Source organism: Odocoileus virginianus, chromosome 19 (assembly GCF_023699985.2).
Source record: "Odocoileus virginianus isolate 20LAN1187 ecotype Illinois chromosome 19, Ovbor_1.2, whole genome shotgun sequence".
Classification (NCBI taxonomy): Eukaryota; Metazoa; Chordata; class Mammalia; order Artiodactyla; family Cervidae; genus Odocoileus; species Odocoileus virginianus.
In genome coordinates this window covers 57,010,767-57,030,737 of record NC_069692.1, presented here as the reverse complement: position 1 = coordinate 57,030,737, position 19,971 = coordinate 57,010,767, and the positions used below count along the sequence as shown (strand labels likewise).

Genomic DNA, 19,971 nt, shown 5'->3' with positions numbered 1-19,971 from the left:
TTTTTTTTTTTTTTTGCTTCCCCGTGTTATGGAGAGACCAGTGTGATTGGAGCACTGTGAGTCAGTGGTTGAGAAGTCAGGAAAGTAGGTGGGGGCTGCTCTTCTCTGGATCCCAGAGGCCCTGGCTGGGATTTTGAAAATGTATCTGAGGTGTGTGAACATACATTTGTATTGGTAAGGGTTTGGAGGGTAGAAGAAAGGTAATATGGTATAACTTTATATTTTGGAAGAATCTAAGATATAGTTATGGCGTCTGGAAAACAAACTGTGCGTTTGAGTGTGTGTGTGTGGCAGGTGGCCATGGAGGATCCTGGGACACTAGGGGACTTGATGGGAGATGATGGTGGTGTGGGGAGAAGGTGAGTTGTAGGAGTGGTCAGTGGTGATCAGACAGGTGATGTGTTTTATAGATAGAGCTAGCTAGCAGTTTGAGCTGACCCTTGAATATGGGATATGAGGAGAGAGGCACTGGGGATAGTTCTAGAGCTTTAGCATTGAGCAGCTGGGTTCCATTACTGGGACTGTCTTAGGACAGTTTTACTGAGGGGAGGGGAAACAGGTAGAATCAGTGTTTCTTTTCTATGTTAACCTTCAGATACCTGTTTGACAACCTAGTGGAGGTCATATGTGATCTTGGGGCTGGGGAAGGTAACTTTGGGAGTCAAACGAGTATATATGGACTGGATAAAATCATTTAGGGAGGAGTGAGTGCACATAAAATGTACTTTATAATTGCACATAAAGTGCACATAAAAGTGCATAAAAAGACTGAACCTATTAAGTCCTTTGGTGTATAATATCTGCAAGAAGAGATCTATAAAGGATGTTGAGAAGTAGTCAGTGAGGGAGGAGTGTGTGATGTTCAGAAATTAAGTGAGAAAAAGGGGCTCAGGATGGGGAGAGGGGTCAACTGTAGCTGCCAGGAAAGGGAATAAGGTAAAATCTAATAATTGACCTCTGGATTTGTCTTTGCTAAATCTGTGATCCTGCTGTGCAGTATAGCCCTAAAATTCAGATTGCCCTTTTATAATCTTGCCAATGAGCACTGTTAATCAGGTTTTAATCACTTTTCTCCTTGACTGTTTTTTGAATTATTACTTTCTCTCCTGATTACAATACAAAATGCATGTTTGTTATAGAAAATATACAGTGATTTAAACCCCACTTCCCCAATTCCTTACCCCACCATACCACCAGATAGTCACAGATAACCTTCCTTCCTTCATCCATTTCTATCTCTTCATACATGTATGCATATAATGTTTAACTTTTGCTTTTTAAAGTAAACATGATAGAACTAATTATCTAATGTTAAAGATTCTCTGAGAATGTGTATGAATGTGTGGCAGCGTCCATGGTGGAGTAATCTGCTAACAGAACTCCCCATGTTTCCCTCAATTATATCTTAAATGAGTCCTGATGAATTTTCCTAAGATAAATTCTTCTCTAAGCCTTTAGTACATATAGCATAGTGATAAAAAACATGGACTCTGTTTTTGAGAGTAATACATGCATATAGCAGGAAATGTGGAAAATAGGGAAAAATATTTTATAGAGTAATTGTTATAATTTTCATCCATTTCTTGCTAATCTTTTTTTTTTTTTTTTTGTTTGTTTGTCTAAATGTGCATGTACAACATTTTGTTTGTCTATTACTAACAAGGATCACACTATGTTTTCTAGCCAGCATTTTTTCATAATTTATTCTCTCTTCTATACTTAATATAATATTTTGGTTGAAGTATATAAGGAGTTTCATAATTCTGTTTTGTTGTCAAATTGCTCTTCAAAAGGATTGTACCATTTGGAAGTATATTTATAAAGAATTTTGTTCTCTTTAAATTTTTAGGATAGACCACTTTCTTGTTGAACTCTTAAATGAAGTTCTACTTGGATACAAAGATGAGGACTAGATAACTTCTTGAGGTTCCTTCTAACCCCTAGGATGAAGATAATAACTAACATTTGTGTAGTGCTCTAAAGTTACAAAGTGAGTTCTCATACATCATCTCACTTGATCCTCACAACAGCCCTGTGAGGTAGGTAGGACAGGTATTGTTGTTCTCATTTTAGAGATAAACTGGTAGAGAGGTTAAGGATTTGGTCAGGTTTTATTTAAGTGTTTTAGCAGGAACTTGAATCCAGGCCATAAGACTGCAATAATCATATTCTTTTCACAAGACATTATACAACTGCACATTTAGAATTGCTATATGTCAGCTAGTAAAATGACATTTGTTTGGTACAGAAATAAACCTGTTGATAATATGAATACAGTGTCTTGCATTCCTTTTCCATGCCTCCTCCCCTGCCATTAAATGAATGACTCTTTTGATTAGGGGAAGGTAACTTAATTATATAGTTACAGTAAACATCTACTGTTTTCCCCAACTTGTGGGGGGAGGGGGAAGTTACATTGTGTTTATCATTCTGTGTGTGTGTGTGTTTGTGTGCGCATGCACTTGATGTAACTCAAAAGTATATCTCCCTTACTTAGTCTCACACATGTAGAATAAAAGTCTTCAAGGAATAGATTACCGCTAGAACTTGAATCTTTTGGTTCTAGCATGATCTTAGAATCACAAGCTTTTCAGGGTATTTACTCTTTTTTGTACTTCTTTAACCAAAATTGGGATTAGTTAAGTACTCCAGGTGTAGCTGCTTACAATGTTCACAGGGGTACAGGAAGTGATAAGTGAGAGTGTGTGACAGTGGAGGGCAAACCAAGAAGAATCACAGCCAGTCTTCTCTTTGACCAGTTGCCTCGTAAGGTAGAAGTTTGTAAACTGAACTGGGAGCTTGTTAGTGGCATTATCCCATTTTAGGGAACTGTCTCACAGTGTTTTCTGTACTGCCTTTAAACACTTAACATCACCAATATTTTTAAAAAAAATTTGTTTTGTTTTTTTTTTCCTAGTTGTTGGTCTTGACGATATTATGGATGAAGGAGTTGTTAAAGAAAGTGGCAATGATACCATTGACGACGAAGAACTGATTTTACCTAACAGGAATTTGAGGGACAAAGTAGAAGAAAATTCAGTGAGATCACCAAGAAAGTCACCTCGTTTAATGGCACAAGGTAACTCTACCAAAGAGAACTAGCTAGAAAATCAAATGTAGGGACAGATGTAATAGAGTGTAAACTTGCTGAGCAGTGATAGTATTTTCTTGGTCGTTTGCTAACCTAAGGCATTTTGATAATCAGTTTTGAGATTATGTCAATCTGCTGGCATGATCTTTTAAAAATTCTTGATGAAATTACACATGATTCAGAGAGTTGACTAGTCCTATGAGTTTCTAGTACTTGCCATCCTACTATTTTTTTCCCTTTTCTCAGAGGAAACTTTGGTTTTATTAATTATTGTTACTTTTTTGGTATTCCATGTCTCTTAAGTAACACATGTATATTGCTACTTCTTGATTATTCTGATGATTGTATTTATTGATTTCCCATTCCGGAGGGTGAATTTAGCACTCTTTTCTCTTCTTGTTGCCCCATGAAACAAAAGTATATTTTCTTATCTTTCTAATAGATAATTTCATAAGATCAGTAGTAATTACTTATGTTATTATGAGTCAGTATGCTGTTAGTGATGATCCTTTTAATAAACTGTTCTATACAACTTTGTCTTTCTGATTTAATAATTGATCATTTGCTTATTAGTATACACGTTTGCACACACAGCTTTTAATGTACATATCAGTAACTACACCTCAACTACTCTGCCAGTGGTCTGAATATTTTCTGAATATATTTGTGCATATCAGGCATTCTGTCATTTTCATCTTGTTGAGGGAAGTGTCTTTGGGGACCTTCTGATCTGCTTCTGTGTGCAGTGCTGTGTTAGCCCTATGTAAGCTAGAGACGTGGCTCTTGTCCAAGCTCCCTTTACTAGTCTTCTGAGGATTCTGTTCTGTATTGCAGTTCCTATTTACTTTTCTTTGGTTTAGCTCCTTCGTTGTGGTGACACACCTCTTCTAGTAGTTTTGTGAGGAAAAGGAGTATGTATATGTATATTTTTAAACCTTGTATGTTTGCAAATGTATTTATAATCTATTCTCACATTGGAATCATGGTCGGATTAAACATAGAATTCAAGGTTGCAAATTGTTTTTCCTCAGAAACTTGAAAGTGATGCTCTATTTTCAGTCTGGGAAAATCCCTTGAATTATTTCACAGATAATTTTCCCCTTTATTTTCTCAGCCCTTGTTTCCTGGAACTCCTATCATTCAAGTATTAAATAGTAGGGACTAGCTCTTCTATTTTCTTCACTTGTCCACCTCTATCTTCTTCCTCTTCTTACTGATTTTTTCTCATGTTTATCCATCAACTTTTTCATCAAATTCTGAATGTTCTTTTTTTGTTTTGGGTATAATGCTTTTTGTAGCATTTTGGCCTTGTTTCACGCACGTGGTATCTTATGTTGTCTTTCATAAGGTACTTAACGATGTTTTAAACTTTTTAAAATTTCTTTTCCTTTTTCTTTTTTTTTGCTTCTGTCTTTCATGTTAAGAGACTTTCCTAAAATGTCTGATCATTGGTAGTTTGCTCAGTGTTTAATGTTTTGTCAACTGAGCATTCTTTATGGTAATCTGGCTGTGTTACTTTTTGGAAGGATCCCTGATGTTAGAATTTAGGCTTGTTAGATTACTAGCATACATGGAAACCCTTTAGGGAGGAAGGTGACGGGGGCATCTCAGCTTTCAGCACATATTCACATAACCTTAAAAATTTCAGTGTACTTTACTGCCACTCTTATATGTGCTCATTGTTCCTTAGTCTTGAAACTGTTTTTATACTTCTTAGAGAGTAAGCCTCTGGTCTTGGATAAGAAACTGGGAAGAGCAGTTGCCCAATAGATGGAGCAGAGGAGAGGGAGCTTGAGGTCTAACTGCTTCTTAAACAGCTTGGCTTTCAACTCCTCGTGTGAACTGCCTGCCTTCCTCCCTGCTTTAGGATCATCCAGGGTCACCAGTTTCTAAACCTTTGGAGATGCCAGTGGTGTTGGTTTGGCCAGCACTGCCAGTTAGTGTTCATCTTGGGGGGATTTTCTGCATCAGTGTTTGATCATCTGTTGTTTGGCTTTCTAAATTGTCCGTTTTCTCTTATTCTTCCTTTCCTTTTAGATTTGTAGCTTTTGGATAGTTTTGATGTGTTTAAGAAGTGAATTACCTGAGATGTATATATTTACTTATCTTTTCCTCGGTTTTTTTTTTAATCAGTTATTTGGTAGATATTTGTACTTTGAGAAATGAAAGAATAGAATGAACATCACAGACAAATAACGATAAGTGTTTGGCCTATGTAGTCTGGCTTTAAACTAAGGCAGTTTATAGTTAGAGGAGATAGTTAAATTATCCTTTGCTAATTAATCAATTACTATTAGAAAATAGCTTTTTGTTTAAATTCCTTCACAGTTGAATGTGCTGTTCATTTATCGACCACTTAGATAATGGGTTTTAAAAGTTTTTCATTTATTTCAAGGCAGATATAGTAGAGTTACAAATTATTACAGACTGCCTTCAAAACTTTAAAAATCATCAAAAATATTTATAATAAACCATAAAAATTTTAGTTATTTAAAAATGTTTATGTATCTGAGCTTGAGTGGTTCATTATCCAGTAAGTAATTTTTTAAAGTTGCTGGGTACCTACCTGAAGACTAGATACTATACCAAGTCTTGGGGGGATTAGGAAGGATCTTTAAGGTTCAGGTGACCATATAATTTGTAATCCAAATGGGGACACTTGAGTGTGGTGACTGCAGGTGTTTCCTAGGGATGTTCGAGATGGAGGAGGACGTGTAACGCCTTCTGTAGGACAGTCACAGCTCAGGGTCAGTGATACATGGCAAATTAGGAGAATGTTCTAAATATCAGTGCATTGTAGGGTTTTGTGTTAAAAAGGAAGGAGGCTTTTTTAAATTGGTGACTTTTAGTTTTCACACAGATTCAGAGGTATTGATATGGGTAGGCTTGGGTATATTATAGCTTCTTATTTTGTATTTCAGTTTGTGGGTTGTTTTTCTGCTTAGTGAATTGTTGTATTTTTTTCTTAGTGAATTATTTAGCTTTCTTTCCAATTTGTTTTCACTTTGTGTTTCTGTTTTCCTTGGGAGGATGTATCCAGTAAATTATTTTCATACTTTCCTCATTTTCCCTTCTGAAATATTTTCTTGGTTTCAATCTTTTTAAATATAATTTCTTTTTTGGTTGATCTGTGTCTAGTACTTCAGTGTATATTTGACTTCTTGGAATATTTAAACTAGTCGAGGAATAGATTGAATGCTAAAATGGAGATACAATGGAAGTACATTTATAAGAGCATTAGACTTCTTTTGAGGCTGTAATGAAACACAGATCCTATTGTGATAGATGGTTTAGTTCAGAGTTAATTGGCACTTGAATTTGTTTGCTTTTATATATTTAAAAGTATTTAATATTTAAAACTGTATGATAACCTTGTTTGAGGTGGGTAGTAATATAAAGGATCTTAATCAGTTTTAGTCCCAGCTTACTTTTATAAAAAGGAAACTTGATAAAAATATTTGTCTTATTGTAATGTATAATATCAGTCTGAATTTTATAGAGGTTTTTTTCCTGCCTCAGAATTGATAGAACTTTGATAAGTATAAAATTTAACATATCTAAAATATGGTCCATCATGAGTAGATATTTAGTACATTTTCATTGAAATGGGAAAAAAAAAATTTATAGCTCAGAATAAATTGCACTGAAATAAAAACACATGGCAACATAACTAAGTTATTTTTATTTATTTTTTTCCTTTGTGATAGAACAAGTAAGAAATTTGCGACAAAGCACTATTGCCAAGCGTTCAAATGCAGCACCTTTAAATAGCACAAAAAAGGCATCTGGGAAGACTGTGTCTGCCCCTAAAGTAGGCGTGAAACAACCAGAAAGGTGTCAGATTAAAGAAGAAGCTGGTACATCACCGAAACCCGAACACCAAAAAGAGAGCAGAAGGAGCAACCGACACAGTGGACAGGTTGAAGCAGCAGTTTCATCTTGTCTTGACATGAAGGATGAAGCTGGATTAGATTCTGAGCAGAAGTGTAATAATCAGGGAGAAGCAAACGTGCCATCTCATGAGTTAAATTGTCCACTTCTTTCAGAGACTTGTATTAATATTGAAGAAAAGAAAAGTGAAACTCTGGAATGTAAAACCAAGTCTGTTAGCCCATTATTTAAGTTTTCAGATAAAGAAGAAAATGAACGGAATGATTCCACTTCAGGTAAAATGAATGAGACTATAGTTGAAGAAATGACGGCAGAAGAAGTTGAACAAGAATCAAAGGAGATAGTTAAATTACCCCATGAAGATGACAATGTCATTAAGGAACCTGCATCTTCTGATGCTTTCTCTGGCAGTGCTGCTTGTACAAACCCAAACAAGACAGAAAAGAGCTTTGTCAGTTTGTCTGGTTTTGTGGATAAAGTAAATGAATGTAGTTTGGAATTGCAAGATAGCATGGAAGTTTCTGATAAAGCTAAGAACTCCCCTCTGTTTCAAAGAAATGAAATAGAAATGGCTTCTTGTAAAGGCACAGAGTCTAATGATAAGCAGTTGGAGGGCACCAGATTTAATAAATCAAACTTGGAGGTGGTTAATACTTTTGAACCAGAAAATAATATTTTAGAAAATGCTATTTGTGATGCACCTGACCGAAATTCAGAACAATTGAATGTTGTTGAAGGTATTAAAATGGAATTTCATGAAACAGCAACCCTTCAGGATGATAGAGATAGCCAGTCAAGTAGTGTTTCTTCCTTAGAATCAAAAAACATAAAATCTAAACATACAAAACCTGTAATTCATCCCAAGCAAACCTTGACCACAGATACTCTGAAAAAAGTTGCTACAGCAAAGCATGAATTAATGCATAACAAAACTAAAGCTAATGTCAAAAGTGTGAAGCGGAATGCTGATGAATCAGAATTTAAGCAGAATTTTCATAGGCCAGTCAAAGTGAGAAAAAAACAAGTTGATAAGGATTTGAAGGTTCAGAGTTGCATTACTGGGGTTAAATCTGTGAAAAATCAAGCTCATTCTGTGTTCAAAAAAACATCACAGGATCAAAATTTAGTACAGATTTCCAAACCCTTAGCTCATTCTGTGAGTGATAAACCTCATGGTCACCCTAGTTGCTCTAAAGAACCTCACCATCCTGTACAAACTGGACACTCATTTCAGTCCAGCCAGAAACAGTGCCATAAGCTCCAGCAGCCGACTCCAGCTGCGAGAACCAACAGTCATGTGAAGGAAGAGCTGGAGCATGCAGGTGGTGGAGAACATTTAAAGGAAGAGGATAAATTGAAATTAAAAAAACCTGAGAAGAACCTACAACCCCGCCAAAGAAGAAGCAGCAAAAGTTTTTCTTTGGATGAGCCACCGTTGTTCATTCCAGACAACATAGCTACTATAAAAAGGGAAGGCTTAGATCATAGCTCTTCATTCGAATGCAAATATGTCTGGACTCCCAGCAAGCAGTGTGGGTTTTGCAAAAAACCACATGGCAACAGGTGTGTGTGTGTGTGTGTGTATGTGTATGTGATATGTATATTAAAGAGAAATTGCTGTTTTTAGAGTGAGATTAGTGTGAATTTTTTATAGAAAGATTATTTAATATGCAAAGACTTTTGCAAAAACAAAATCCCCTCCTCAGTCCTGGAAGATAGAAAGATGGAGCCACTGAGTACCTCAGTATTCTAGAACATTGTAAAATACATAGTCTGACCAAAAACTGGTGTATATGGAATTGTTTTGTCATTGTAATCAGTTAGAGACTGTAACTTAGTCATTGCATCTTAAAAAAAAATTTTTTTTTTATAGCGCTTTGGGTCTGTAAGTTATATTATTTTGTTTGGCTTGAGAAGAACTAGTAATAAAATGTGAAGGGCATAGTGGAAAATTTTTACATATATATACACAGGCACACTTATGTTTATTTTTAATGAAGCAATTACTCTTACTTAATACTGCTACTTTATAACTGTCAAACTTGACTTTACAATGAAATTTGATAACTAAAACAACTGTTAAATTACCCAGGGGAGTTTTGTATGTAACATGGGATGGAGTGAAACATATATTTTGTTTGATGCTATTTTAGTGATTTAGATTTCCTGTGAATTCTCCTCTTTTAGGAGGTGATTTTATAGCACTGCCCTTGGCATTCTTTCCACAGGACTCAGTGTTATCCTTAGTTTTATGACACCGCCATGCTGTCTGCTCCCCTGTATTTTTTATTTGCTAACTTTTTCAGAAAAAGAGAACAAGAGATGAAGTGGAGTTTTCAGCTACAAGATTATCCTGTTCAAGTGTTGAGATTGCTGTTGGAGCTTCTATCAACATTGATATAATAAAAGAGCATTGTAACTTGTGCGTTGTAATATTCTCCTTACTCATGAATGTGAATGTTAGTATGAAATGAAACTCTCTAGGGAGGTGCAGTTCAGTGCGGTGTGCTGTGATACACTATTTGGTGTTGAAGGTGGTGGTTGGGAGTTGCTGGGGCTCTTCTGTAAAAAATAACTTTTATGTCAAGTTTCTTCATTTGTGATTCAGCCTGTAGCCTATTTTTAGTGTCAGCGGTTACTTTATAACAGCATATTCCCAGTTTTTAAAACTTCTGACTTATTTGAATATAGTGCTACATTTGCCCTCTCTTTTGTGCTCTTTATGTTTTTTTTGTTTGCTTGTTTAAAGTACCTTATTAAAATATTCTAAAGTGGGCCTAAGAGAATTAAGGGCTGGATGGTCCTTGTGTCTTTTAAGGAAGACCTTGTTTCTTTGCAAGCGTCTTCTAAAAATGATCACACTGATGTGTTGTCATAATAATCAGATAGAAACCTTAGAGTGAATGAGTTTCTGAAATGAAACTTTGGCCTAGAGTTGGAAGCCATGGTATAAAGTAGCTTTTCTGAGATAACTTCTGTTATGATGGCCTGGTCCTCAGGAGTTTGCCCAGGCTTTTGAATGAAGACTGTCACTTCACTAACATCAGTTATTTTCCTAAAAGGAAGATTTAGTGTTAAGTCCCATTGTTCTTTTACTTAAAGCTGTCTTTTGGATCTATCCTATAAAACCTAAGAGTTTCTTTGCCTCCATCTGGAAAATGACCTAATATTCTAATATTAGATGTGTAGGGATTTTGAGTTTACCCTATGTAATTGAAATGAATATTATAACATTGGAAACTATCAATTTTGGAAGCAGCATTTCTCATTACTTCAATTATGTGAATAAAGAAGCCTAAGTTATTGATTGTTTTTTCTTTACATGTTAATTAGCCTTCACTATTACTTTGATGCATTCTGCTTGTATACACTGAGGTTACTCAAAAAAATGCAACCGCCATGCAGCATGTAATTTTCCTAGTTTAATCCATGTGTAAGTATATGAATTTATTAGGAAGGACATATGTGGGAATAATTTTCATCCATTTCTTTGATCTCATGCACTAGCTACGTTCATTGAAAACTATTTGTTCATGTGACCTTTTTTTTTAGCACTTGTGACATATTTATTCCTATAAAGGTTCTTTAATTACTTCAGCATTTTACATATAATGCAACTTAGGTTAGCTTCCTGTTTATGCTTCCATTTGGAAATTATATTTTTAAATACAGATTTGTTCATGGCATGGCCAAATGTAATATTTGACCTTAAGAAACTTCTGTACGTGTCCTAAAGGCAGTAGGCATCGACTGCCTTACTGTTTATACTTCATCCTGTTTTGGCTTCCATTTATTTTCTGGATTCTCCTTAGAGCTAAGGCATATTCATTATTGTGAAAACCAAACTATTTAATTCTTTTTTTAAAAGTTACCTTTGAACTTCTTTTAAACATAAGCTAGTTGGCATTTTGGAAGGAGGAAATCTTAGTCTTTTCATGATACGTATGTTGTAGTTTCTAGTATTCCCTCCTCCAGGTGACATTTGCATCTTCAGTTTGTATTACACTTTCTTGTCCAGTTTTAAAAGATTAGTTCATTGGATGAACTTTAGAAACAAAAAAGTCTATTTAGCATAATTGAGTCATAGCTTTAAGCAAGAAACCTTTTTCTTAAAAGGAAATTTTCTTTTAGTGATTCTGGTTTTTCTCAGGAGTTTACAAGTTTGATAAACATTTTTCTCTGCAGATTAGATTGTTAGTGACAGCAACAATGATTTAGTGTTTATGTGGAAATCATTTTATCCTAGGGAAGAATGAGTACATGTACATTCATAGTAATATAGTCTCAATTGTTACTTTTATAACTTAGAACTTGATGGCTCATTTTAAAATAGCCCTGTTAGTGAGTTTGTGACTTTTTAAAAACAGGAATTCTCAATGTTGCCTTTGTGGTTTGCTGTGAAGAAACATGAAAATTTTCTAAGAATATGTTTTAATTTGTGCCAAAAATATTAGAATTAGGATTACATTTTAAATTGTTTAAATTTTAGTAGGATTTAAAATTTTGTGTATGAACATATAACAGTAGTAGAACACAACAAATATTTCTAAACTTTTCCATTTAACTGATATCATGCTGACTTGGTCCAGTTAATTCAGAGCTAAACTTCTCATGTTGTTTTTGGTGAAATATTTAACACCCGGGTTATAGTCTTTTCTTTGAGTGATTTTGCCTGTTGGTGATGAGAATTTCAAGGGCAGGGCAGAAAATGGGAGAGTATGTTAGCTATTTGATCCATACACTCCGTCTCCTTTTTTAAGCCATGAGGAATATGGTGAAAAGGGAAGACAATGTATCTTCTCTTTTTTGAAAAGCCATTTAGAAATACATACATGGTTAATAAACTGTGTAATAGTGCTAATTATTTTGAAACTTTTTGAAATTCTCCAGTTTCATTTTCAAGTCAATTATATTTTCCCCTAGGATGTAATAATTTTCATCAGTGTAATTTTTTAGTTTTTCAGAATTATATTTAAGTGTATTACTTACATAAAATATAAACCATTTAGATTACATCTGTGGTTGGCACTATAGTTTTGAGATTTGTTTTTCAGAGCTTCTCAAATTCGAGGAGATATTTCCAGAATAAACTTGGGGTGTGGTGATACAGTGAATACATTCTACATCATAAAGTGACTCTTTCCTGGTCAAATAAAGATTTGAAATTTCCTAATATGTGCTTTATAATTTGTTAGTTAGGTTTGGATTTGGGACAAAAGCATAGCCATTGTCATAGTTGAAACTATTCCAGGCTTGCTTTGAAGAAATTGGTAATATAGCTGTGATGGGGAACACATTAGCTTTCCTTTGGTATTTCAAAAGAATCAACCTCAATAGTTATTTTCAAGAAATGGGAGTTCTTAAAACTGTACAGTCTGAAATAGAAGAACCTTTTTAAACTTTGTATTTTTCTGTTTGCTATATGATCTGTATCATTGAAACATGCTATAGACCTATCTAAAATCTTCCACACCTAGAAACTATTTCTGTCTTGCAGACAAATACCACATTATTAGAAAATTTTCTCACTAGGGCTATGGATCTAAAATATTCTGTTTTTTTACTCATTTTTACTTAAGGCATGAGTTTTTTTTTTCTTTTTTTTTTTTGTTTTTTTCAGTGAATTTTTTTTTTTTTCTTAATGAGCCATGGAAGAAATGGTGACTTAACCCTAAAAAGCTAGCATAAGCATTGCCACTTCAAGAATGGTGAATTACAGACATGTAAAAAGTTTACTTAGTGCACAGCAGTGGTTGGTCCACAATATAGACAAGGGCACATGAGGTGGAAGAGTGGAGTGGTCTGCAGTCAGGGACTTGATTTCAAGACATCCTGCAAAGTTTGAAACTCAGTGTTCTGAGTTTTATAGTCTCTGTGTTAAAATAGGACTTCTGATGTATTTAGAGAGAGTCGGCTATATCACTCAGTATATTACTTTTAGCATCTTACTGGACAGTAGGTTTTTAAAAGGAGTTTTACACTGGTGTCTGTCGCCACCAGCTGCTTGATTTTACCATTTCAGTTTTTACTCGTGGATTATGGTTTAATATGCAAGTATATTGTGTTTGAAATGTCTAATTATGTTTGTAGGGCTTTTGTAAATAGGCATTTGATCTAATATAACCTCTTCTATGATTAAGTACAGTAACAAAGTTTTGTCATTGGTGGTGGTGGCACTATTACCAAAATCAGCCCAAAGTTTTCAGATCATTAAAGAATGTATTTAAATTCTCCTAAATCTTTCAGATATACCATGAATTACTAACCTGAAGAAGAAAAAAACATAATTAAGTGAGCTTTTGTCATTTTCTTAACAGTGGGTTGAAAAGTATGTGAAAAAGATAATTTCACCCTCAAATTGCTGTTTATGCATCTGTTTTGCTATTTTATTCTAAAGTAATTCCAGATATTCTAAGTTAAAAAAACAAACTTTTTAGAGTGGTAAATATGCCCTCAGACTTTAATTGGCCAGTGAAATTATTTCTTAGATAAAATGCAGTAAAGGGGAAATACAAGGAGATTGTTTGGAAATTAAAGAAAACTCAGCCTGAATAGTAATATCTTCATATTGATACACTGTTGGTCATTATTTGGGAAAACAAGTTTATTATCTGAAGTACAGGGTCAAGTAGTAAGCTCACACTCAAAAGTACATAAAAAATTCTTAAGCTAAACAGTGTGACATGATGAACCAGAATATTTTGAGCTCTAAGAATAGTTATGTAGTTAAGGTGGTTAATAACAGTCAGTCAGTGAGGCTCCATTAAATTAGTTTTTGAGTTGCATTTTTGTTGTATCTGGTTTTTCTTTTTGTCATTTAAATTAGTTGGGTAAGTGACTCCAATTTTATGTATAAATTCAGGTCTGTGTGGTAAATGTAACTTGGATAGGTTGAATGTCAAAGCTTATTACCCTTCTCAGTGGAGAAATACCCTTATTCTATATGTTAATTATTCCATACAGTGTGCAGACAGACCAGTTGCCCTTTGTTTTTATCTTTATGTGCCCCCGCACCCTCCCCCCTCCCCGCCAGTATTTTCTCACTTATATTAGAGGGGGAATACTGACTTTTTTTAAAAGTTTCATTTTCCTAAAATAATTCTTTTCTTGGAGAATTTTGACAGTGTTGGACTGATAGAACGTGTAAGGACAGAAAACATGCACAGTACCACAATACAAAAAGTTCAGTTTAGGCCCACTTGCCATTGGTTTTTAAGAAAATGTATCAAATCAGAGTGTTCTTTTTTCTCTCCAGGTTTATGGTTGGCTGTGGGAGATGTGATGACTGGTTTCATGGTGATTGTGTTGGGTTAAGTCTTTCTCAAGCACAGCAAATGGGAGAGGAAGACAAAGAATATGTGTGTGTAAAATGTTGTGCTGAAGAAGATAAAAAGACTGAAATAGCCGATCCAGATATTTTGGGAAACCAGGCTAAAGTTGAAATTCATAGTGAAGATAAAGCAATGGAATATGAAAAGCTTGGGTTACCAAAGCACACTACAACAAATGACAAAACCAAGTATGTAGATGATACAGTGAAGCACAAGGTCAAAATTTTAAAACGGGTGAGCTCATTATGCATTCCTTTTATTTAAGAACTTGTGTGGACTGACTGAGAATTTGAAATTTTTTTAGATTTCACTGTTGTAGTGTACATTTGCACATTTATTTTTCCACAAAAATGGTTTACTTAAAATGTTTTGTTAGCTTTGGTGAAACCGGTTAGCGACATCTTTGAAATATGCAGACTTATTCCTTAAGTCTTTGTGCCATGTCTAGTCTCTGGTTTGGTATTTGGATTTTCAGTGGTAGAATGTGTCTGTGATCTTTTGGGGCTAGAGATAAATTGTGCTTGCTGAGAAGTTTTTCTAAAATGCCATTCAGTCCATAAATATCTGTGAATCCTTAAAACCATATTTAGAATTATTATTTTCAAGTGCAAGAGTTCTCTCTGAGGAAACGTAATCTTAATTTCTTTTGATTTTTGTTCCCAGTATTTGCTTGGAAGCCTTGCTTCATTATTCCTACCTTATAATGTGGTGTCTTAAAAAGTTAGTTTCCCCTCATCTTTCATTTTTAACTACTGTATTTTCTAAATAGAAATTTTAAGTTATTTCGTCAGTTACAGGAGAAGTGTATAAAGGACACTTTATCTAATTAAGTTTATCTGATCTAAACTTTATCTAATTAAGTTTTGTTTTCATTGTCTGCCTTTTTTTTACTATGATTTTTTTAATCATTGGTTATTCTTGTAGGTAGCTGTAGGGAGGAAACACTGGTAACAAACATATATGGATGGTCAAATATAATAATTCCAAGATACAGTGAACACAAGTTAGAGAGTTGAAAGGAACCTTGGAAATCTTTTAGTCTGACCATTCAGATTGAAGAACATAAGCATGTTTTCTCTAAAACTTTCTCTCTTATTTACAAATACAGTTCTTCTAGATGCACCTTATGTGACAAATCTGGATTAAGTTCCAGTTTGCCAGATCCTTGTAGCAGCCAACATTTTCTGTCTGCCAAGACTTTCTAAGAATTAGATTATGTCCTTCTAATATTTGCTGTTTTTTCTGTTGATTTGATTAGCACCAAAGTAATCGATAATATAGAGCTGAGAGTGCTGTTGCAAACAGTTTATAACAAGCCTCTGAAAAGGTTCTTTTAATGTTTAATCATTTCTTGGGTACAATTTCTTGGCCACTCAGAAATAGAGCTTATTGTTTTGTGGATAATCTCCATCTTATCTAAAAAGATATTATAAAGCATTGAAACTGAGGGTTTTGAGAAACCCTCTAGCCAGTCTTATCAGTTAAGGAACTGAGGTTAGTCTGATTTTGTAAATATGAATGAATGTGATTACTGCTGCTTTTTCTTTTTCATGTTGAATTGTTGAATCTTCTTTGAACTAGTCTGAGTTTAGTTTATGGAATATGTTTTTTAAAGATCACTTCTTATGATTTTATGTTGAACCATTTATTGGGTTCCTGTTGTGTGCCAAGCATGATACCGGATTTGAGTATGTATCACTGATTGAAATATGTTCCTGCTCTCAACTCTAGTTGGAGAGGTAGAAAATAAACACAAGTAAATAAGGAAGAGGATTCCCAGTCCAGAGAACATCAGTTTTTTTTGGCATATACTGTCTTCCTAAAAACTATGATTTTATTTCTGTACATGGTATTATTAATATGATATTACTTGTTTCCAAGGGTCTCCAAATTCTGGTTTCATTTGTAGTTCTTTGTGGGTTATAATTATAACTACACTGAACATTTGATACTTTTATAGGTAAATATGACTTTGTTTGTTCTAGATAATAGTGAAGAAAAACATAGATAATTGCTATCTTTACAATTTCTCCCTGCCCTTCTTTTTTTTCATATCCACAGCTGACGAAAGGAAATCTTATATTTGTCTTTCTAGTACAATTACTGGGAATATAATCTTAGTGTTTATTAGGTCCCTTTTATAGACTACTGTGTGTTCTGCAGAAAATAGGTCCTTAACAGGTGAGTTTTGGAGGAAAGGATGAAGGTCCTTTTTGCTGTTGAGAGTGATGTATGTCTTCACAGAACAGGTACTGGGCCAAAGAATGGGGTATGCTTGATATCTTAAAAAGTTGTCATACTAATCAGGTTTCATTTGTTTCATCTACATAGTCATGAGGCTTGCTTTGTATTTTAAAGATAGTTTAGTAGTTTTCATTCTAATGAATTAAATACTATTTTTCCTAGGAATCTGGTGAAGGCAAAAACTCATCAGACTGTAGGGATAGTGAAATTAAAAAATGGCAGCTAGCACCTTTTCGAAAGATGGGACAACCAGTATTACCTCGGAGATCCTCAGAAGAAAAAAGTGAAAAAATGACAAAAGAGTCTACAACTGTTATTTCCACAGGAGAAAAAGCTTCAAAACCAGGTAGTAAGAGCAGTAGAAATTATTGTATGCTAATGTTTTTATATTTTAATGGCAAGAAAAATAGTTTAGGTGATTAACTTGACTTGAAATAAGACATTGTTTGGAATTCTTGGGAGGTACTAATGACCTCAGTAAGATAAGACCGCTGCCCTCATGGCATTTAAAACATATATATGGAATTTAGAAAGATGGTAATGATAATCCTATATGCAAAACAGAAAGAGACAGATGTACAGAACAGACTTTTGGACTCTGTGGGAGAAGGCAAGGGTGGGATGTTTCAAGAGAACAGCATCAAAATATGTATATTATCTAGGGTGAAACAGATCACCAGCCCAGGTTGGATGCATGAGATAAGTTCTTGGGCCTGGTACACTGGGAAGACCCAGAGGGATTGGGTAGAGAGGGAGGTGGGAGGGGGGATCGGGATGGGGAATACATGTAACTCCATGGCTGATTCATGTCAATGTATGACAAAACCCACTACAGTATTGTAGAGTAATTAGCCTCCAACTAATAAGAATAAATGAAAAAAAATAGTAATGGGGAATGGCAGATAATAGGGAGACAAATAAAATGGTATGCGATTTTAGAGAATTTAGGCACTGAAGAAAAGCTTGAATAATGGAATAGAGAGTCAAGGGTAAGGAGAATGGGAGGAATTTGTTTTGAAGAAAATGGAGGCAGTGGGATCTGAAGGAAAGCAGAATTGTTTTGGAGGCAGGAATCCAGAGGGCACAGCCAAGCTGAAGGCTTTGAAATGGAAGCAGTCTGCATTTGAGGAGCAAGAAGGTCCCTGTGGAATGGTTAGAATGTTACAGATACATGAGGGATAGAATGGTGGCAGAAGGTGAGTTGAGAGAAAATTATGTAGAAACTCTGAGGCCATGACAGGAGTTTATTCTGAATAGAGTGGGGAACCTTTAGAGGAATTTATACAAGGGAATGCTGGCTCACTGGTTTTTTTTGTGGAGACTGGACTGTCAGGGAATAGGAGAGAAGGAAAGTGGACTGGTTAGGAGTCTACCAGGATCTAGGAGAAAGGATGGTAGCCTGAAACAGTATGGTGAGGGTGGTGAAGGTGGTCAGGTTCAGATACATTTTATAGTAGACTTGGCAGAACTTGCTGACTGGTTAGATAAAGGTAGGTGAAAGAAAAAAGAGTCTTCGCAGATGATTAGATCAGTGTTGATATTCTTTGTGGAGATGAGAGAGATTTGGGGAGGAAAAATTGAAAAATTATGTTTTGGGTATTTTGAGATGCTTACTAAGAGATAGACAAGGAGATATTTAGAGTAAATCTTTGGCTGATGAGTATGGACTTTGGGCCATGGAGTATAAATTTGGGATTTATTGGTGTGTAGTCGTTACTTTAAAGCATGCACTTAAAAGTGAAGAGCTACATAGCAAGTTTGAGGATGAAGGGACAGAAGCAGAGTCCTCGGGGCATGTCAGCATTTAGAACTTGGGCGGGAGAGAGGCTCCAGCAGAGGAGATCAAGAGATGGCCTTTGATGTAAGAGAACTGAGAGACCATGGCGACCTGGAGGCCAGGTTAAGTTCTGAGAAGAAGGTAATGATCAACTGTCAGATGCAATCTAGATAGCTATTTGGGCTTCCCTCATACCTCAGTTGGTAAAGAGTCTGCCTGCAATGCAGGAAACCTGGGTTCGATTCCTGAGTTGGGAAGATCCCCTGTAGAAGGAAATGGCAACCAACTCCAGTATTCTTGCCTGGAGAATCCCATGGGCAGAAGAGCCCGGCAGGCCACAGTTCATGGGGTCTCAGAAGTAGGACATGACTTAGCGACTGTACCATCCAACCAGCCAGTGGGGACAAACGCCACTTGTAGTGGCAGAAGGAAGAATGGAGGGTGAGGAAGTGGAGATGGTGATTGTTTATAACTCTTCCTAGGACTTTTGCTGTTAAAGGAGATAGGAATAGTGTCATGACCTGAGTGACTTGAGGTGGATATGAGGTCAGGATTTCTCTTTAAGGAGATAACAGGTTTGTAAGGTTAATGGGAATGATCCAGTAGCGAGATAATTTGATGAGGTAGTAGAGAGGTCATGGTTGAGGTTCAAAGTTCTTGAAGAGATCAGAGGGGATGGGATTCCCCCGGAGGGGTTGGTCATAGGAAAGGACAGCTGATGCCCTGTAATGGTAGGAAGGCTGCATGCAGAAGGAGCGGGGATGCGTGAGTGAAGTTAGTAGGTTTCATGATGGGAAAATAGGTGACATTGTTTTTGTTTCCTTAGTGAAATATGAAGTGAGAAAGTCAGACGAGATTGAAGTTGGAGAGGCCGGTATTGTTGGTTTGAGAAGAAAGAAGAAAAAGCCTAAAATACATGTTTTGGAAAGTGGGAGAGCAAAAAAAATTCTAGGACGTTTTAATAGGATTAGGGCAGTAGATTGAAGTATCCACTTGAGATTTTTGGTTATAAATTTAAAGTGAGATCTGTTAGCACCAGTGCTTGTTTTCTCCAGTTATCTTTAGCTGTTGGTAGGGTATTTGGGTGAAGGATAAAAGTTAGCTTTCACCAGGTTATCGCTTTTGCCAATGTAGATGTTTAAAGGAGAGAGAATAAAGATGCTAAGGTTGCAAGGGAAAGGTACATTTTGGGCTATCTGATCACATTGTGTGGATATATATAAAAATAAAATGAACTTCCCTGGTGACTCAGTTGTAGCAAATCTGCTTGCCACTGCAAGAGACATGGTTTTGATGCCTGTGTCAGGAAGCTCCCCTGGAGAAGGAAATGGCAACCCACTCCAGTATTCTTGCCTGGAAAATCCCATGGACAGAGGAACCTGGTGGGCTGCAGTCCATGGGGTCGCAGAAGAGTCGGACACGACTGAGTGACTAAACAATGACATAGATATTCCCTTCTCCAGGGGAACTTAGTTTTTAAGTAAAATTAATTTAGAACTTTTTTTTTTTAGGTATAATTGACATATAACATTAGTTTCAGTTGTACTGTATAATGTTTTGATATATGTATATATTGCAAAATGGTCCACTGTAATAAGTTTAGTTAACATCTGTCACCATACATAGGTTAGAATTTC

At 35.5% G+C, this 19,971-nt stretch overlaps 1 protein-coding gene across 6 annotated transcripts in view; it reads left to right on the top strand.

The window, feature by feature from the left end:
* PHF3 (PHD finger protein 3) overlaps positions 1-19,971 on the top strand; it is a 95,957-nt gene that overhangs the window by 54,352 nt on the left and 21,634 nt on the right. For 4 of the 6 annotated variants that reach the window (XM_070450227.1, XM_020883641.2, XM_020883644.2 and 1 more), the window contains 4 exons: positions 2,918-3,079; positions 6,799-8,545; positions 14,238-14,547; positions 16,720-16,903. In XM_070450227.1, coding sequence (XP_070306328.1) covers positions 2,918-3,079; positions 6,799-8,545; positions 14,238-14,547; positions 16,720-16,903 — 2,403 coding nt within the window. Of the gene's footprint in view, positions 1-1,944; positions 2,040-2,917; positions 3,080-6,798; positions 8,546-14,237; positions 14,548-16,719; positions 16,904-19,971 lie in introns of those variants that run through there. The other 2 variants (XM_020883643.2, XM_070450228.1) reach the window with 2 other exon arrangements.